Below are 21,416 nucleotides of genomic sequence, written 5' to 3' on the forward strand. Positions count from 1 at the left end.
AAGGCTGATTTTGGAAAACTAGTAAGACCTGATGCTTTATTTCACTTCCTTGCAGCTAAATATACTCCCTGGGCTATAATTTCACTTGCTTTCTATCATATTTAGCAACCTCACCTCATCCCACTGACGGCTGACAGCCCAGGTCCTGCGGTCTCTTCCGGTGGCTCTGTTGTTTGGATGAGGAGCTATCTGAAGCCTAACTTGTACATTCCTATTGAGAACTGTATTTCTAATAGTTTGAGAACTTGTGCTTGATGGTCATCAACCACTTGAGGTAGGTAGTCCCTCCTCATTAGGTAGAGGAGGAAACCCGGTCTCCAAAGGCACATCGCCTGCCCACCACAGAGGTAAAAGGTGGCAGAGCAACAATTTGAACATAGAGCCTATGGAGGAAATAAACTAGTGGCTCGTACAGCCATCCCAAGTCTGGGCTGCAATCTCTGTTTTAAAGCTCAGCCCCACCCATCCATCTATTTAGATGTTTGAGTTATAAACAAGACAGCTGGATACTAAGAGGAATTGCGTCTCCATGACCTAAACCTGAGTAAATAGTAACAGTAGAGATTGACTATTAACTCACTCCCTTTCAATTCTTAACTTTTGAAAATGGGATCCATCAGCAGCTTTGGCCCCTAGGCTATATGGAACACTCTCGAAAGAGTATGGCGGTCCACCACTCTGATGGGTCTATCCGCAGTCTGTAACGTGCTACAGATCACTACTGACATTGCTACACAAGCCACGGGGACATTTGGAGACTTCCTGGGGAGCCACTCCCGTATTTGATCCCTACATAGAACAGACTAAACACTTTCTGAATAAATCTGACCACATTTAGCAGCCCCTCTGCAAAGATATTCAGCCTGTTTTGTCCCTGGCCTGGTTTGGAAAACAGGGCACTCCATGGGGTTTTTTTTGCGTGTTCTTCAGGCACGTGACGGTTTGTTGTCCGGGATGGACTGGTAAACTGAGGTCACAACTGGAGAGAGACTGACTCTCAGTCTGAGAGCACCATACTGCAGACTGTAAACTCTGTGGTTGCCTTTGGGAAAGGCAGAGCTTCACATACACTGTGTATCTGTAAACCTGCGTTTCACCCTTTTACAGACCCAGAACCCATCCAGTGTAGATGCTAATTTACAAGCTTTTTCTCCCCCATAAATAAGATTCAAAATTCAGATCATTTGATGTTTAAGTTAATAAAATTCTTTGCTTGTCTCTTGACAGAGGGCTTGGTCCACAGACTCACAAACTAGATGGTGCCCATGGGGCCCGGTTCTCTGCAGAACAACCAGTATGTGACAGGCATTGACAACTGGAGGCCACAGATGTACGCAAGGCGATCTGCCCTGTTCTTGGCCCCTGAGCAGCTGAAGCTCAGCTCCAGAGGAGGTGTAAAGAAAGCCTTGTGGTTCAAGTCCGTCTTGACTCACAGTTTCACTGTCTTATCGTGACTAAAGCCGCTCACCATGTCTGTGGTTTTCTTACATAAATTTTCAATCCAGCTCGTGTTGTTGTAAAGCATCTTTTCCAGCCCTGATGTCGGGGCTGGATTTTTAGCTCGCATATTTTTTCCAGATGTGATGAGCTCTCCGTAGCCCTCTTGGTGAGCAAACGCGTACCCGGATCTTCTGGAGCTTGACCTGCGGGTCTGAGGCCTTCGGCTTCGGATGGGCCTTTCCTTTCTCTGAGCCTTCTGCCACCTGCGGATCTGAGGAGGACAAGAGCCGCAGTGAGATGATGAACCCAAACATTAGACTCCAGACATCAGGCCACTGAGTAAAACCTGAGTGTCTGCTGCAAGGAAACATTCCCCTTCTCTGCAAAAGGAAACTTTAAGCTAAAAAGCCACAATATTCTCCACCCCAAAGATCACACTAGGCACCAAGCAGGGTTTTTTTTTTATTCCTATAGAGAAAATCTTATGTAAACAAGAAATATTCCAATAAATTTCATTACTGTCTCCATTTCATTAGCCTTCTGCTGAATTTGGGGGAGGTGTTTGCTTTGCTTTAGTAGCAATGCTGGGAAAAGAGCCCAGGATCTTGAGTATATTTTTGTATAGAAATATTATGAACATAGTCCCAATACCTATAGTCTTTCCCCCTTTCCCCTTTTACAGTCTGTCTGGGTCCTGCAGTTACTGGATTAGGAGAAAATTTGGAAACTTGGGGTCAGAATTTTCCCCTCTTATAGAAGATCAGCTTATCATGAAATTTTCAGGATTTTTATTTATTCTGTTTTGGTGTGTGTGTGTATGCTTGTGTGCTTGTGTGTGTGTGAGAGAGAGAGAGAGATGCACAAATATGAATGTGTGGATTGTGGACTTTTAAAGAACTAAGCCTGCTGTTGAGAGCTGATGGGTGGATTTACTGTCTCAGGGACACTATCTAGAGCTGCAGCTCTTCCTGCCCCCTCTTCAGGAACATTTTCTGAGCCTCAGGTGTAGGGCTGTGTTGCAGATGCAGATATTGTATCATTGGAGTTGTTCTCTGCATTTTGGTAAGTGCAGCTCTCTACAGTCGGCCCCACCTGCTGCAAAGAAGTTTCTTTAATGAGGGGCAGGGACTACACTTGTCTGCAAATTTCACGGAATCCTATCCCAGGTGAAGAGCTACAGAAAGTCAGTGGCTGTGGGAAAGGAAGAGTCAGTTTCCTCAGGGACAAACTCCCATACAGGTTGTCTGGTCTCAAGCGGTCATCCCAAGAAGTGTGTGCACTACCTGCACATGGCTGTGCAAGTAACAGTAAACAGACTCAGCACAGTCACAGAAGAAGAAATGATGAATTCGGGAGGGGGATCACAGAAGGAATGGAAGAGGGGGGAAGGGAAAATGATCTAGATGTAATCCTCATATGAAATTTCAAAAAAAATAAGAATGTAACATCATTTAGGTGGGTTTCCAACGTATCTTCCATCTCCCTGTAAAAGTTAAGTAGAGAAAATGACCAGAGGTTTTGCACGAGTGCTCACTTCTAACTTTCAGGTCTGAAGACACTCATTAAGCAAATCATGGTAATCATCTTTAACACAAGAAAAATGAGCATCTTCGGGTTGCCCATCATTTTCTGGGTTGGATTGAGCTCAGAACCAACAGGAAAGAACAGGCACAAAGGACTCTGCCAATCATTTCACACTTTGCCCCCCTTCCCCCCCGGAATGTAAGGGACATCACAGTAAGAAAGGCCACCTAGGAGCCCTCATCCTCACTGATCTGGCCCCATTATCTTTCCTCATGGGGTGATGCCAGTACGTCTCCCCTCCTCCTCTTCTTCCCGTCCTGTGTTCCAGCCTAGCCCAGCGTTGCTTTATTTGTCCTCTTTTACCTAGAAGCTGCCCAAATGATGAGATCCCTTGCCTTGACTTGTCTGGATTCCTTGTATGGTGTCCTTAGCTTTCCCTATAGCTTGCTCTTCTCTTAAAGAAATACTACAGCATTATCCCAGTGAACTTCTTTTCCCAGAGTCAGGGGTAAAAATACTTTAACTCTCCACTCCCTATCCACATTTAGCCTGCTACAATTCTCTTCACTGACATTTAAGCCTAGGACACTAGCGTGGGGAGGAGAGATTCTGTCTATTGCATCCTGATGCTGTGGATGTGTGGAAATGTCACTGCTCATTCCTTGTGCACCTGTTCAGACAGAGAAGGACACCATTCATGAGAGCCACAGGCCAGCTTTCAAGCACTCACAGTATGGCAACATACCTGATCACTTAGGCTTGGGTACAAATACATCTTCAGAAATCTGAATGCCACCACCGGCATGACCGAAGCCACTGCGATCAAGAGAACAACAAGCCAGACGAACTTCTGACTCAAGGAGTGCCATGCGTTTCCTACCATTAGAGAGACACAGACATCCAGGGCATAAAACGCTGCATCATTATAAAATATGTATAATTACATAAATTAATTTGCAATTATAGTTAGTGATTATTAACTAAATTGATAATCATATAAACTTAAAGAACAAAAAGGTTTAAAACTATTACAAAACCCTGGGGAACTGCTAGCCCGCATTCCACATTCCATCCCATTTGACTCAATTCCTTCTTTCAACCTTATAATCTATGATCAGATTAGAACTTCTGGTTAATGTTTTGATTCAGACCCATTGTCAAGCAAGGGCCTCACTGACTGCCTATGTCATAGAGATGCACTGTGTCTAGCACAAGGCTAACCTCTGAAATGCCAGGCAACAGCCCAGAAAAACTGCCTCTAAAGGAGCCTGCTATTCCTTCGATGCTCCCTTGGTCAGGAGCTAAAGATCTAAGATGATCCTGGAGGCTTCTGGGTTGATGAAAAGCGTTCTCCATGACCACTGATACATCTACCCAACATGAGAGATGGTGGACCAGAGAAACCCATTGCCAAGCCTGAAGCCAGCTTCCAGACTTTACACTCGTTCTTCACGTATTTATTCTCTGTCTAATCAAGGGAGCAAGGGGTAGACAGGCAGACTTCATGGGAAGACACCATCCCTGTCCCAGCTCATTTTCTATGAATTTATCATGATATCTTCAATCAACCAGGTCTTTCCCCCCTCCCACCCATGCACGTATGTTAACACCATTCAAATGAGTTTTGGATATGAGAGCTTGGCTACTGATGGCTATGTCTGCCTTTTCTGGCTTCAGAGAGAAAAATCTGTCTACCAAAGAGCACTGGCTCCAGTTGCTGTAAACCAAGAGCAGAAGCAAACTTGACCCAATCAATTATATGTCTTTTTGAGCTCCTTGATGCTCATTACCCACAGGCAATGCTGAAAAAAAAAGCTTTGCTTTAAAGCCACTCCCCCCACCCACCCATCCGTTGCTACTAGTTACTAAGGAAAAAAACTTTTTTTTTACAAAACCCCAATGTTGATCTAACTTTTGTAAACCTTCATTAGATCTCAGTAATTAATTCATGGAATGGCATGCGCTTAACTAAAAGGAATTAGTCTGTCTGTACACAAACTACATTCTCCAGGGAAGCAGTCCCATTTTGCACGTTAGAGTGGTCTTTAGGATTGGAAACGCACAAAACGTTCAAATCTGGTAACACAGAAGTAAATAAAGTGAGACTTAGAAACCGTTCTCGAGTCTTCCTTTCCTAACTGGCGTGTTCCCATGACTAACCAACATGTTTTTCCGCATGATTGGAATCTTTTGGTAAACAAAGTATTAGTGGTGTATTGAGCAAGACTGTTTGGATGTGAATAAGTTACTGTACATGTAAGAAGGGACAAAGTTGAAGAATGGTGTCTGAGCACAGCTGAATGGAAATAGAACCCTAGCATCAGTGAAGAAGCCACTTCAGAATCGATCTGGTGGCACATCCTGCACAGATCAGTCTCGTGAGAATAGTTCTCTAGGCTTGATGTGGGAAGTCCTTCTGTATATGTATTGTTTTTATTGGTCAATGAATAGAAATATCTGCCTTGGCTGGTGATAGGGTAGAATAGAACCAGGCAGGGAAAACTAAACTGAATGCTGGGAGGAAGATGGCAGAGACAGATGTTAGATGGAACTTTACCCGGTAAGCCACAGCCATGTGGCAATGCACAGGTTAATGGAAATGGGTTAGTTTAGGATATAAGAGCAAGCTAGAAATATGATTAAGCTATTGGCCAATGATTGATTTAATTAATACAGTTTCTGTGTGATTATTTCAAGTTCTGGGCAGCCAGGAACGAATAAGCAGTCGGCCTCCTACTACATAGACTGGGATAATCATAGGATGAATTTGAAGCACTGTGCTGCCTGCTTGAGCTCACAAGACTTATCTCTGTGCATCATTCCTTCCTAGGTTGTTGAAGTGAACTCCAAAAGTCTCTGCCCTTCACTTACTCACCTCTACTAGAGAATTAAAAAACTACTTGGAAAGTATATTAATAGTTCTTGTGTAAAAGTTGGTGACCTTTCCAGAGTCATTTGGAAGTGTGCACTTGAGCACAGGAACACTGGACGTGCCCTCCTTATTGAATAATGCAACCTCAAGACTTAAAGGAACTTTAGGGGTTTCTCACTACCCCATCAGACAGACATTCAAATTCTCCCATGGTTCTCCCAAACATAATCATCAGGTTACATCCTCTTGAAGGATAGTGTTATTCTGGCTAGTTTTTATGTCATCTTGCACAAGCTAGAGTCATTTGGAAAGAGGGACTCCAGTTGAGAAAATACCTCCATAAGATTGCCCTATATGTAAGTCTGTAGCATTTTCTTAAGTAATGATTGATGTGGGCAGGTTCATATTGTAAGCCCACTCCTGGGCTAGTCATCCTGGACACCATAAAAAAAAAATCAGAATGAGTCAGGTATGGTAGCACATACCTTTAATCCCAACACTTGGGAGACAGAGGCAGGTGAATTTCTGTGAGTTCAAGGCCAGACTGGTCTATGAAGAGAGTTCCAGGAAAGCCAGGGCTGTTACATAGAGAAACCCTGTCTCAAAACCAAAACCAAATAAAAAACAAAAAGAAGAAAGGAAGGAAAGAAGGAAGGAAGGAAGGAAGGAAGGAAGGAAGGAGAAAAATGGAAAGAAAGAAGGAAAGAAAGAAAGAAAGAAAGAAAGAAAGAAAGAAAGAAAGAAAGAAAGAAAGAAAGAAAGAAAGAAGGAAAAATCCGATTGAAGAAGCCACGGAGAGCAAGCCAACAAATTGTGTTCCTCCATGGTCTCTGTGTCAGTTCCTTCATGCCTGGGCTCCTGCCTTGAGCTCCCCGCCAACCTCCCTTTATGATAGACTGTGAACAGAACACGTAAGATGAAATAAACCTTTTCCTCCCCAAGCTGCTTTTGGTCATGGTATTTATCACAGCAACAGAAATCCTAAGAAAAACAGTATCATCAGAGTTAATATTTATTTAACTAGAATATATCTTCACATTTCATATGTAGCAACTCATTTGATCTTCAATTCTTTCTATTGAAAATGGGAACAATTAATAACCCAGTTCATAAATAAATCCTAAATCATGGGAAGGCTAGAAAATGGGTTCAACATCACTCAATTCGTTAAGTGGTGGAGTTGGTGTTTGAAGCCTGACTATCTCTATTCAGCCATCTCTTCTGGCCACCTCTGGAAGGATGTTCAGAAATCTACAGAGGGCAGTAACACCTGCAACATTTCTCTTCTATCTAAATGCTGGTAATGTCTACGGGGGAGCTTTGACAGATATGCTTATCCTGGAATAAGGAGAACTGGGCATTTTTTCCTCTTTTCTCTGCATAACAAATGAACTTTTCACAGCCTGTACAGTTGTCCCAATGCACAAGCTATGCCCCCTTATTTTCTAGGGCACAGTGCATTGCAACTGGGCTGTTAGCACCTCTAAGTTGCCCCCAGCAAGGGAAACAGCAGTCTCTTGGGATCCCCTTCAAATCTGAAAGGCTTCAGAGACGTGAGTCAACGCCTAGGAAAAAGGTTGTTAGCCACTTCTAGTCACACCCAACACAAAAAACCAAGTCACGAAGACAAAGAACTTTCAGTGTGACCCAGGGCCTCACAATGGTAGAGCTCCTTACCGACAAAGGGGAACTGGTGCGGGAAGATTCTAAAGACGCCGTTACTGTGCATGGCCAGTAAAATGGAGAAATACGTAGCCACACTGCCCCAGATAAAGACATGATTAATCACCGTCCAGTAACTGGTGTCCAAGGCTATCTGCAAATACAATCAAATGCAAAAAGAGGAGTCACTGTAAGCAGAAGCTTGCCCCAAGGACTGCTCTGAGACCACCAGGCCAGCTGTGCACACCTCCACATCTGCACACACTCCAGGAGAAGGGCGTGTTGGACAAGTGGCAGGGGCTCAGCTCTATGGGCAACTGCATCTGCCAAGGCTGAAACAGTCTCGAGGAGTGGAATAAAATGCTAGGGATTTTATTTTTTAACAAGAAATAAGACAACTGAATGATTTTCTAAATTGCTATCAAAATATTTCTATTGGGAAAAATCATGTAGTGGGAATAACATCTTATGAGCTGTGTGTAAAATTTCATAAGTTATTTTTACACATGCGATTTTTATATGAACATTCCCACTCATTTTGATGACCCCTGTCTTCATTACTCAAATCACAGCAATGAAAAATCTTTGACTTTTTGTCATAAAATTTGGGGTGACCTGAGAGTGTGTTCCCAAGCCCTTCTTCCCTTCCGGTGTCTTTTATGGGAACAACAATGTTATTTACACAGCAGAGGCCTCAGGAGATGTTCAGGTAAAAGATCATAGACTCCTTCTCTGCCTGAAAGGACCCTTTCTGCGACATAAACATATCCTCTGTTGACATGGAAACAGGCTCCCCACCCACTGCAGTTTGCTTCCCTCTGAAGGATTGTAGCAGTGGGACCGTGGAAGCAGAAGATTTGAATTACACGGTTGTTATACCTGAAGACAGACAGCCCTGCCGTCCACCCTGGTCACAACCCGCTAATTATCTGGTGTTTTTGGTTACCAGGACACTAAACCAGGACCACCAATCCATTTTCCCATCAACTGTCAGTTCATCACTAGCAAAAGGAAATAGCCTGGTCCCATATTACAAGCAGGAAAAGAAATTATTACCCATGTAGAAGACCTAGCAAAACGAACAAGCATCTCCCATTGAAATGAAACTAATAAATGTGCCAGACAAGGACTATCGCAACAGCTAAGCATTGTGATATCTCTTGAGGGGATATGATGCAAGCCTGAGGGGAAAACACCACTTCTAATTTTAAAACTTGAACAGAAAACCCAAACAAGAATCACCATTGATGAGAGCTAAATTTATATCCTGGAGTGAATGGATGCAAACAACAGGGAACACAAACCAAGAAGTGGAAACAATTTGTGGACCTGTAGGTATCAGATCTGTGAGCCCAATATACAATTAATAGGATCTTTGAACAAAGTGAAGGAATAAGAAAGAAGATTAAAGATCTGATAGAAGCCAAGTGCCCTCAGTCAGCAGCAGCCTAGGTTTTCAAACTGAGAGGGCTCTTCAAATCCCAGGCAAATTCGTGTATCGGGGGGTGGGAGGATCACATTCTGCTGGCATCAGAGAAATAAAATAAAGAGCATAAGCTTTTAGCCTGAAAGAGTACTGAGGGGAAAGGATCAGCTGACATCACCCTACCACAGGGGAATCGGGAGATAGAAATGTAGTGGTGAAGTAGACAGGGTTCCGGGTGCGGTAGAAGGAGCTCTCGCGCTCAGTAGTCCTGTTATCACCCAAAATAGTGCTTGAATACAACGATAAAGAATATTTAAGCTCAAAATTTTAACATTCAAATCCCCTTTCTGAACTATTTCCTGGAAGATATTGTTGTACCCAAATCAATCAAAACAAGACCTCAGAACAGTTGTAGCATAGAATTAAAAAAAAATAAAAGGTGGCTCACAATGATTCTAGGAAATTTATAATTAGTTCTAAATAAATAATGATGTGAGCATTAGCTAAAGTGTCAATTTGAAAAGAAATTGGAACCTTCAAAGCCTATGCTAAAGGAGTATTCGGCAGCATTCTGAATCAAAACCATACCATTGTTTACATGTCAAAATTGAAGATAAGAGTAAAGACAGAGAGAGAAAGGAAAAAGAAAAACAGTCCTAAACTACAACCCAGCCACAAAGCCTTTGGAATACAATGTTGCCTGCAGGATATGCTGGTGAGATTGTGGCCCAGGGCTTGTGGGGGTAACCAAGCAATAGCTTATTTGACATACGGCCCACTCCATGAGATGGAACCGATGCCTGACACTGCTTGAGTAACCAAAACTCTGAGACTAAACAGCACAGGGACCTAGTGTAAACCCAAACGCCACTGTTATACAAAAAAGTAGCAATAACACGACCCCTAATGACATTCCCCTGTACTCATAGACCAGTGCCTTGCTCGGTCATCATCAGAGAAGCCTCTTCCCACACCAGATGGGGAAAAATACAGAGACCCACAGCCAGACAACAAGCAGAGAGTGAAAGACCTTGGAACACTCAGCCCTAAGTGAACACCTCCATCAAATCCTTCCCCTCAGGGTAACCAGAGGAAGAAGAGGCAGAAAGAATGTAAGAGCCAGAGAAGATGGAGGACCCCAGGAAAACAAGGTCCTTTAAATCACCATGACTGACAAATATGAATACAGTTTTTGTTTTATTATATATTATATTATAGTATAGTATATATCATTCTCCCTTAGAAGCCTGTTGGTTTTCTAATAAGAGACAGAAAAGGAGTGGACCCAGAGGGGAGGGATACCAGATTATGGAAAGAAACTGGGAGGAATAGAAGGAAGGGAAATCATAATCATGATATATTATATTAGAAAAAAATCTATTTCAATAAAAAGAAAAAAATTTAAAAGACAGAGAACAAAACAAAGAGCTCCAAATTTGTTTCATTAGAGGCAGATGAAGAACGATCTAGAACAAGAGTGTAAAACGTTTGGTGACAATTAAAACTACTTAGAGATTCCACCTCAATTAAAATGGCTAAGATCAAGAAAGCAGGTGTCAACAAGCGCTAGTGAGGTGTTGGGAAGAGGGGAACCCTTTCGCGGTGTTAGCACGAGTGTGAACTGGTGTAGCTACTGTGGAAATCAGTGTGGTGGTTATACAGAAGACTTAAAGGGAAGCTATTTGGTCCAGCTGTAGAATACTGCTTGGAGTGTCTATAGAGATTCAAAGCCAGAAAGTGTTCGTGAAAGGCAGGTGGAAACAGACATGTTATAAAGGAGAAGGGAGGAAAAACTTAAAATGAAAAGGAGCTTGAATGAAAGTTCCCTGTATTGGTGGAGAGTATTGGTCCCAAAAGGCAAGAAGTATTAAACAAAATTCTCAGAGCCAGGCACGAAATATTCCCTATTGTTATGAGCCCACCCCTCACACAACACAGGCTATCCACCGTTGCCCTTGGTCGCCCACCATCACTAGACAGTAAGACTGTACTGGTGAAAACACCATGTGCTTTGGTTGCAGGGCATACAGAAATCAATTTCTCACTGACAAGGAAGCTTCCTCCTTGCTGACTAGCTTACATGGTGCCAGTAGATACTATGGAGATTTCTAGATGAAAAAATTGCTATACCCAGTGCTTGGACCCTGCATGCTACAGTACAACCCGACAGACTAGAAATGGAATCAGCCTAGATGTCCATCAACTGACAGATAGACAAGGAGAATGTGATACATACACATGGCGCTCACGGGTACAGAGCGGTTGTGCTCCAGAGAAGAAGCATGAAGAACACAACACCTCTCTCTGACCCTTCCTAGAATCCCACAGACATCTCCAAAGGAAACATCAGACATGCAAACTGCAGAACAGTTTACAAACCCTCTGACCACTATTCTTCAGATTTATTACAGATGAAGAAAGACCACAGAGCCGTCAGAGGTCAGAGATGATGTCAGCATGACAGCGAAGTACCCTGTGGAACCCTCTGATGGACAGTGGAACAGAGAAAAGTTATTAACAGAAAAGCTAAGGAAGCCTGAGCCACGCCTATAGTTTAGGTAACAATACTGGTAATTTCTTCTAATTTCCGTAGATGCCATGATGGTTGTGGGTCAGGCTGAGCAGACTCTGGCACTGTCAACTACAGTGTCAACTATTCTGCAAATCTATAATTATTTCAAAAGAAGTGTTTTATTAATTATTCTTGTTTAAATTGTGAACATAACAAAGACTTTTAAACTTCAATTATTTCCCAGGCAGCCAGAGGTTGTAGACTCAACATTGTGAACTAATGGTCTCTTATTGGTGTAGGCCTGGCTGAGAAGTGGGTTTTACACTCATCTGATGAAAAAAATCTAATTAAGAAGATGTTTTGCAATGAGTTAAAATAAGAACATCAAACTTCCATATAGTCTTGGACCTAGAATTCCCCTATTAAGAAGACAGCCTGGCTGAGCATGGTAGCACATGCCTTTAATGCCAGAACGTGGGAGGCAGAGGGAGGTAGAGCTCTGTGAGTCAGGAGCCAGCCTGGTCTATATTGTGAGTTCCAGCCCAGACAATGAGACCCTGTCTCAAAAAAAAAGAAACCCAAACAAACAAAAGTGAAATATCAATAAAGAATATACTTTAAGGCAATAAAGACACACTGAGGATTTGACATATGAAAGTTTGTCACTGTGCCATTTCTCATAGTGAAAATCATAGAAGGAATCTAACAGTGTCCTGGATGCTATGTTCATATGCTCAAGTATTAGAGCCATAAAAGGGACATTTCAGAGAATAATCCAAAGACAAGTTACATACTTAGGAGATAAAGAGAAGTGCGAAACAAAATTATAAAATCACACAAAATTGATTTCTATAATTTTTGCCATGTTAGCACCAGTGTGGAACTGTAGATGAATTTTAATTTTTTTCTATACTTTTCTGCTCCTTCCAAATTTACTCTGTGTGCCCAAGTTCTGTGTGGGCCTCCTGCCCTGCAGGGCCTTGGTTTTTTTTTAGGCTTCTGAACCTCAGGAGAGACCACAGCCCAGGCTGCATCCGTTGTTGTCCTAGGCTCGGCATGGGGAACTGTTTCTCAGGCTGTTTGAGAACTAGCCTTAGATGTGTCTGAAGACTGTAGACATAATCTGGAGAAGCAAGTCAGTTTTCATTATTCTTCTCTAATGGTTGGGCACACCCTGGCAAGCTCTGTTTATGATAGGATCGGAGAGAGGAAATTCCCCTTTTATTATCTCCCCCATTTATTTAATACTCAAGAAATGCTCATGTGACCTGTGACATGAGATCATCTGATTTTAACAGTTCAGTTAATAACCAAAACCAAAGTAACACAGAGGCTGTATCACCCACCACATCAGTTCGGTGCTGCTGGTATTCATGGACCAGAAGTTTGTATGAACGCAATTGCACTAGAAAACAAACCAAGTCACAACGCAGAAGACCAAGAAAGAAGACCTATCAGAGCGTCTCCTTAATATGCCATTTGAATAGCGCACTGAGCCTCCTCACGCACGGACAAAGGTGAGTGCCACCCACACACAAGTGCATACATCTACACACAAACAGACGGAATTCCTTGTACTTCCTTAGAGTTATTCCCAGACTGGAACCTTAACAAGCAGAATCAGCAGATAGTGAACTTCAACATATGTGTAAACCAATCACACCAAGGCAGAGCGGCTTAGGGAACAGGGTTACCTGTACACTGACCACAATGACCAAAGATGTGGCCATGGTAACCGCAAAGGACTGGTAGTCAGCAATGTGCTGCCCGTCTTCTCCAGCCACGTTGTAAAAGGACCCATAGGGAATGAAGAAAAGGGCTAACGAAGTGTAGATTCCATGTGCCATACAGATGAAAAAGATACGCTTGTTGAAAAGTAGATTCAGTTGTCCAGGTTCGTAGAGCTGAGGATAGTCCATGCTGTTCTGGTCACTCACATCCTGTAAACAGAGAGCAGTTTCAGAGAAGAGTCAGGGAGCCCCTGTATTCCCTATCCTCAGAAAGAGACAAGGTCATTGTAAGAATCACCTGCTACCTATTACTCACTGGGCTAGAATAAAATATTACCGTGTTTTTATTCCCAGAAGAACCTACTTACCAGATTACAAATGACCCCTCCTTTGATATGAAGACATTTCCATCCCCAATAGAAACAGAGGAGAGGGCACCGAGATCTTAAACAGCACAGGCAGGATTTGTCTGAACTTGAATGCATATATTTGAAATCCAGTCAAAATTTGTTCCCTATGTCCTCTACAGGCTGCTCTGGCTGCTGCCATCTTGGAAGGATTGAATGTCCAGGATTCCAGCACATTATGTATAGCCGTGGACCATTGCTAACATAATCTGCAGAGGGCTTCAGAGTCAGCACTGGCCCCCTGGGCATGAGTGAGCAGGAATGATGAGAAAGGGGGGAAACCCATGTGGTGTTCAAAGTGGGAAGGGGGCTGAGACCAAACACTTAGGACCTGAGACTAAACACTTGGCCCAGAGAGAATTCAGCAATAAATGCCAAGGGCTCAGGACAACAGAAACAGACAGAATAGGAAGCTCCAGATTTAGCAGCCACCAAATTCTAGAAAAAAAAAACTGATTTCTCTAAAACTTAATGGACATATGAATCTATGAAACAGATTCTGCATTTCTGGCTGTCTACAAAAATGATGCTAATAGCCACAGTGTGAGCATCTAAATGAAGGGACAAGACTAAAAGATGCCCAGCATAGAAGTCTAGACAAAAACAGAAGCCCAGCCAGGGAATGGTGGCACTCAGGAGGCAGAGGCAGGCAGATCTCTGAGTTGGAGACCAATCTGGTGTACGGAGCTAGTTCTAAGATAGCCAAGGCTACACAAAGAAGCCCTCTCTTGAAAAACAAAAGAAACAACAACAAAAACAAAGTCTATATGTAGAGAAGAAGCATCCATGGAGCCATGGGTGATAAATTCTAGAAGTCTAATACCCCTTCATCCTTGCTGAATGGCCCAGACTGCAAAGAATGGGTTCTGTGAATCCTGACACGTTCTCTTCAAGAAGTCCTCCCTGCAGAAGCCGTCATATGAGAGTACTTTCTTCTAGAGTGGTGACTAGTACAGTTACAGTCACAAGCTCTGAAACCACAGTGATGAGCTGAAGGCCTGGTAACAGGTTTTGGCAATATGTAGTCTTGTTACTTAACCCAAGTCTTGGTTTCTTCATCTGTAGAAATGCATACAGTAATACCTCCCACACAGAAAACCACTGTCATGACTAAGAATCCTTGCCCCGTACTAAATGGTCAATAATCTATGCTCTAACATAAAATGTTGATGAAATGATGGTGATAATAAATGATAACAATAGTAAAATGTAGCGACCCAAACTCAAGTGAGCTCGGGATGGACTTAGTTCTGCCACTTATTGGCTGGTCGGTCTGTGACTTAACCCCCTGGCCTTGCTCCTTTCACAAAATGAGTGACCCCAGAGATGACCCCTGCGGCCTTCTGGCCCATCATCCATGACTGCCATCAGCTTAAGGGCCAGCACAGACAAACCAAAAGAGGAGAGGAACAGACATTCAAGTTGATGTCAATCAGGAGACTTATTATATTTTGTTTTGTTTTGCTCTGCTTTTTTCACATTGCACAATGACTGTTTTTTGGTTTCTTCTTGTTGTTGTTTTCTTCCCAGAACTGCTTTATTTTTACTATTTGACTCCACGTTGTGGGCAGCTACAAAGCACCAAGAAAAGAAACAGTTGTGAACAGCAGCACTTGGAAGAGCGTGTGCTTAATTAATCCTTTACATCTAAGGTCTTTTTGAAGTTCAGGACTTTGTGCGGATGCCCTTTTTCCATATGGACAGGGACTCAGAACCAACTACAAAGCAGACAGAACGGGAGAAGGGAGTGACCTCACAGGCGGGGATGTGCATTGCGCAATAGATTGCTTTGGGCCAGAAAACGAAGTCTAGTAAACAGGTCTAATAACAGATTGGAGAAAATCTGGTCTCAAAAATACTTCAAAAAATGTTTTAAAGTAATACACTTTAATTGTGCCATGGAAACTCTACTGGCTAGGCTTCTACTTCCCCACAGGCAGCCAGACTTCCTTCCTTGCCAGGAAGTACGTTCCAAACCAGAGTAGGCGATGAAGCACCATTCTGGTAATTGGTTTCTCCCCGCTCTCCCATCTCACACACAAAAACACTGAATAAAGTCTGGGTTCTTTCTCTCCATCACTGAGTACTTGTGTGTGCTCACCTGTCTTAGATGGGCCAGTTGGTGCCCTGGGGTTGCTCCGTACTGGCCAAGAAGACCTCACTGTACATGCTGATATTTTATGCACTGCCCCTGCTGCCCCTGTCCCTTCATTTTTCCTTAGCCCTGCACAGCTCTCTCCAAACCCCCAGAGGCTAACACAGCACTTCCCAACATGTCTCAGAGACACTAATTCTGAGACACTTTAATGCTTGAAGCCAGAGCAACAGGTTCACAAAGTGACCTGAATGGAAGAACCCTCCAGAATAAGGTTTGTTAGGAGAGAGAGAGCCTTGTTAACTATGAAGGAGGCGGGGAATGACAGGGCTTGAATTGGGAGTTCATTAGGACATATAGACACTACCAGGTCCCAAAGAAACCCTAGACAAGGCTCACTCAGTACCTGTGGCTCCTCCTAGAACTTCTCACCACGCCCCCTGCCTTAAAATTCTTCAGCCCAAGGACTTCGCTTCCTTTCTCATGGCTTCTCATTCTTACATAAACCTAACATTCAGTTCTCTTGGTCCTGTCTTGGTCCATTTCCCTCACTCCTCTTCTCTCTCTTCTCTTCCTCTCTTACCTCCCACCCCCACTTTTATGGCCCAGTTCAGTCTAGCCTCTTTCATATGCCTCTGGCTGCCCTCTCCCTTGTATCTACAATAAAATCCTTCTCAACCATACCTTGGGGTGGTCATGGCCTCGTTTTCATTCACCCACCGTGTCTAACATGATGGGAAGCTAAAGAAAAGCCTTCAAGGCTCCTGAACAAAGGAGATTTACAGACTTTCAAAGGGATGGCGGGAATTTCCATACCACATTGTTTGGGAGGCAGATGTCACAGTTTCAAGTTTCCTTTATCCTGGGCAACAGAGGAGGAAAGCTAGCCAAGTGTGTGTGTACTCTAAGTGTCACTGAAGTGTCTTGTCAACTCTTTGACAGACTGTAGGGTTGTTGTGACCCGGTGAAGGGTGGAGAAAGCTAAGGAATCTGTTGGCTAACATTTAATGAAAAAAGGGGGGGAAGAAGTAAAGATATATAGCTAGATAGCAAAGTGAGAGACCTGCACAATGAAAACCTTCAAAACACCAAAGGAAAAAACTGAAGAAGACCCAGAAGATGAACAGGTCTCCCAGACTCATGAGCGGGTGGATTTAACATTGTAAAAATGACCATCCTACCAAAATCGACCTAAGGACTCAAGGTAATCCCATCAAAATTCAAATGCAATTCTTCACCGAAACTGCAAAGCATTAGCATTAGTAGGGAAGCAAAATAGACTCAAGATAGCCAGAACCATCTGAAACAATGAAGACTGCTGGAAGCATCACCGTTCCTTAATTTAATTTAAACCATGGAGCTCTGGTGTTAAAACAACATGGTATTGGCACAAAAACCAAGCACATTAATCAATGGAATAAAATGGAAACCAGAGATATAAGTCCACACACCTAGATCCACCTGACCTGTTTTATAAAAATGACATCAATACACACGAGAGTAAACAGCATCTTAAGCAAATAAGACTGGAGAAATTTGATAGCTAAACAGAGAAGAATGAAACTAAAGCATGTATCTCACTATGCAAACAAATCAACTCTAAATAGATCAAGGACTCCAAAAGTCCTACTAGGAAGAGTAAGGGGTACATGTCAGGACACAGGCTCAGTTAAGGGTCTTCGGAATCTGATCCTGGTCATTCAGGAAACAGAATCAAAAATCAATGAATAGGATCTCATTAAATTAAAATGTTCTTGTTCACCAAAGAAAACAGTTAATCAAGTAAAAAGAGAAGCTTCAGAATGGAGGAAAACTCACCAGCTACACATAAGACAGAAGGTTAGTGTCTAGAACAGGGGTTCTTGACCCCTAATGCTGAGACTCCTTAACACAATTCCTCAGGCTATGGTCACCACCCAAACATACAATTATTTTTGTTGCTACTTTATAACTGTAATTTTGCTATTGTTAAGAATTATAATGTAGCCGGGCGGTGGTGGCACACGCCTTTAATCCCAGCACTCGGGAGGCAGAGGCAGGCGGATCTCTGTGAGTTCGAGGCCAGCCTGGTCTACAAAGGGAGTTCCAGGACAGGCTCCAAAGGCTACAGAGAAACCCTGTCTCGAAAAACCAAAAAAAAAAAAAAAAGAATCATAATGTAAATATATGTGTTTTCCAATGGTCTTGGGCAACCCCTGTGGAAGAACTCTTTGGCCACCCCCAAAGAGGTCATGACCCACAGGTTGGGACCTGCTGGACTAGAATATACACACATTTCAATAAAAGAAATAGCACAGTTTTCAAATGAGTTATGAGTCTGAGCAGAGAATTCTCAATAGAATAGTATAAATGGACAATAAACATTTAAATTTTTCAACATCCTTAGCTATCAGAAAATGCAAATCAAAACTACTTTGAGACTCCATATCACCTCAACTAGACTGGCTATCATCAAGCAAACATGTGATAGCAAATAGTAGTGAGGATGTGGGGACCAGAAACCCTCATCCTGACAGTGGGCATGCAGACATGGGCAACAACCATGGAAATCAGTGGCAAGGTGCCTTTAAAAGCTACAAACAGATCTACCATGTGAAACCTGGCAGATATCCAAAGAACATACATCCTACCACAGAGATCCATGCTTATCCATATTCACCACAGTAACTAGGATATGCAAACAGCCGAGATGTCTACCAGCTGATGAGACAATAATAAAAACGTGGTAAACATGCTCAGTAGAATTCTATCCAGCTAGCTGTATAGGAAAGTGAAACTATAAAATTTGCAGGTGCGTGGGTGGAACTGGAAAAAAATTACATGGAGTGAGGTAACCCAGACCCAGAAAGACAAAAACAATGTATTCTCACTCATCCATGGAGCCGGCATTGGCCCTTTAGATTTATGTGTTTAACTTAAGTACCTGCTGAATCCAGGAAATTGGAGAGGGCCCATTGGTGGGGAAAGAAAGAGCTTAAGGAGGGAGGATAATGAAATACAAGCAATGTGAAGGAAGAAAGTGGAATGATGGGAAGGAAGATCTAAGTGGGGAAGGAATGGTGGGGTAGGATAGAGGAGGGAGCAGGAAGAGGGATAGCTAATGTTAGGATGGTTTGAAAGTCATGTAGAAACCTATTCTTTTACAAACTTTCTACACAGAGAGTTAGAGAGAGAGATGTGAAGCTAAGAGGGTCAGTTGGAGTGTTGGGGTAGATCTGGGAAGACTTAGAAGTAGGAGTTGGGGAACAGTGAGTGTGGTCATAATACATTGTGTGTGTTTATCAAAGCCTCAAAATTTTAATTTAAAATATTATAATTTTAAAGATACAATCATAGAAATTTGAGAAATGATGGACTTAAATGAAAGAAAAGACTTCATGCATGACTTCTCAGAACCTTACATCAATACTGTGAGATGTGAAGCCCTAAGAACAGATAGTGCACACTTGGATGGAGAATGTTTTTGAAGAAGCAGCAGGCAGGGGAGGGAACCCAGAAGGACTTGCGACCCATGTAACACTTCTAATTAAAACTGCATTCTTAAGGATCTTCCCATGAATCAGCCTTCTACTTAAAAGCTATCTAGCAATAACTGAAAGATTCTACAGAGAAAGTAAGCGACAAATACAGAAAAAGGAAAAGCACATACCTGGTCAAATATCCCCATGGCTAAAACAGGTAGTGATGTGTAAACGATGTTAAAAAGAGTGATGAACCACTGGTCATAAACAGTCTGGAAAAAAAAGCAACACATCCATGAGAAACACTGTCCACAGAGTGAAAACAGGCATTGGAGAAACACTGTCCACAGAGTGAAGACAGGCATTGGAGAAACACCGTCCACAGAGTGAAAATGGGCTTTGTCAGGGCTAAGTAACTCAGAGTCAGGGGCAAAGACTGGAACTCTTCCTAGGTTTTCCCTCTTTTGGGGGTTGTTGGATTTTGAAGGTGCTGTCTTCTCTAGGTGTTTTGTTTGATTTGTTTCTTACTGTTTTTAAGGAGGGGCTTTGGTTACTAGGTAGCCCAGGCTGGTGTCTAACTTGAAGCTATCTTCCTGCCTCTGGCTCCACATGCTGGGATTACAGGCATGCATGACCATGTTCAACTCTTGTTCATCTCAGAAATGACATCATATCTGCCATGTGTGTCAGTGGGGGTGAGCTGTACCAAAGTGTGCAACATACCAAATCAACACACAATACCAGACATATGTGAGACCCCAGACCCTTGTAGTGGGTTACTATTGTATTCTCCAAGTTTTTAATAGCTTATGACAAGTTCAAATGCATGATCTAAGTGATATTCAAAGAATCCACTAAAGTATTTCCAAAGAAACACAGAAATGAGCCTTTTACCCCAACACTATATTTAAACCATTTCTTGGGAATGGCTTATAGCAAAGGGAGCACAAATCCAAGGGTTCACTGCACTGAATATAAACAAGACAATAAACACATGCACAGAGTAAGGTGCTCAAGACAGGCTTGCATAGGGGACAGGGAATGCAGCTCAGTCTATGGAGTGCTTGCATAACATGCATGGTGCCTTGGGCTTAATCTTTGGTACTAAATAAGCCAAAGCTAAAAACACAGGCTTGCAGTCACAGCACCCATGAGGTGGGAGCAGGGGACTTTCAATTCTAGGTCCCCCTCAACTACATAGTGAGTTTGAGGTCAACCTGGCCTAGAAAAAGACCCTGTTTCCAAAAACCAAACAAATAAAATCTTTGCGTAAGTCCTAGTAGAACAGTAGAACAGAAATTGCATGCCACTTGGTTGATGACATAGAGAAGCACAGAGAAAATCTTTAAGAGTTTTTTTTAATTATAGGAACATGTAAACATTAAGATACAGATCTCTGGCTCCTAATCAGTGATTATCCTACCACTTTCATAACATTCATTTATTTATAATTCGGTGTGTATTGAGAAATCGATACACACTAAATGCTAGGTTCTGTGTAGCAATAACTCAACATAATCACTCACACAGGAATTTATAGAGAAATCTACGTTGTAATGGCAAAGGGAAGACACAATACAAGGTCAAATTTTGAAGGAGGAATTGAGTGAGCAGGTGAGCAAGCCAGTGAGCGAGCGAGCGAGCATGAATTAGAATATAATAATTACCAGGGAGGAAAGGAGATAGGGATGTGAGAGGGTTATTATTGTACGAGGTGATTGCAGATGATCTAACAGAGAAGTGACATTGAAAGAAGGGAGGGAGGAAGGGAGGAAGGGAGCAAGGGAAGGAGGGAGGGAAGAAGAGATTTAATGAGCAGATTTCTAGCACAGGCATACTCCCATGATCCAGAAAGATGTAGTGAAGCGTACCTTAGGCAAAAAGCATCCATATGCCCAGCAAACAGCACACCTGTCATTGACTGACTCAGGGTTACCAATAAAGGGGATGATAGACATCAAGAGCTAAGGTAGAGCAGCCAGGCATAGTGACAATCCTTTACAACACCAGCACTTGGGGGGCTGAGGCGAGGGGGAGGGGAGAGCAAGTTTGAGATCAACTGAGGGTACATAGTAAACTACTGTCTCGATAGATAGATGATAGATAGATAGATAGATAGATAGATAGATAGATAGATAGATAGATAGATAATAGATAGATAGATAGATAATAGATAGATGATAGATAGGTAGATAGATAGATAGATAGATAGATAGATAGATAGATAGATAGATAGATAGATAATAGATAGATAGATAGATAGATAGATAGATAGATAGATAGATAG

The 21,416-nt window shown here is 42.5% G+C and overlaps 1 protein-coding gene across 1 annotated transcript in view; it reads right to left on the minus strand.

Annotated features, from left to right (window-relative positions):
- Nucleotides 1–1,429: 1,429 nt before the first annotated feature.
- Nucleotides 1,430–21,416, minus strand: part of Atp8b4 (ATPase phospholipid transporting 8B4 (putative)) — a 148,698-nt gene continuing 128,711 nt past the window's right edge. Inside the window, exons 23-27 of the mRNA XM_026787834.1 lie at nucleotides 19,318–19,401; nucleotides 13,131–13,376; nucleotides 7,514–7,652; nucleotides 3,710–3,840; nucleotides 1,430–1,711 (exon numbers count right to left, since the gene is read on the minus strand). Coding sequence (XP_026643635.1) covers nucleotides 1,430–1,711; nucleotides 3,710–3,840; nucleotides 7,514–7,652; nucleotides 13,131–13,376; nucleotides 19,318–19,401 — 882 coding nt within the window. The remainder of the gene's footprint in view (nucleotides 1,712–3,709; nucleotides 3,841–7,513; nucleotides 7,653–13,130; nucleotides 13,377–19,317; nucleotides 19,402–21,416) is intronic.

This window comes from Microtus ochrogaster (genome assembly GCF_000317375.1).
Source record: "Microtus ochrogaster isolate Prairie Vole_2 chromosome 14 unlocalized genomic scaffold, MicOch1.0 chr14_random_1, whole genome shotgun sequence".
NCBI lineage: Eukaryota > Metazoa > Chordata > Mammalia > Rodentia > Cricetidae > Microtus > Microtus ochrogaster.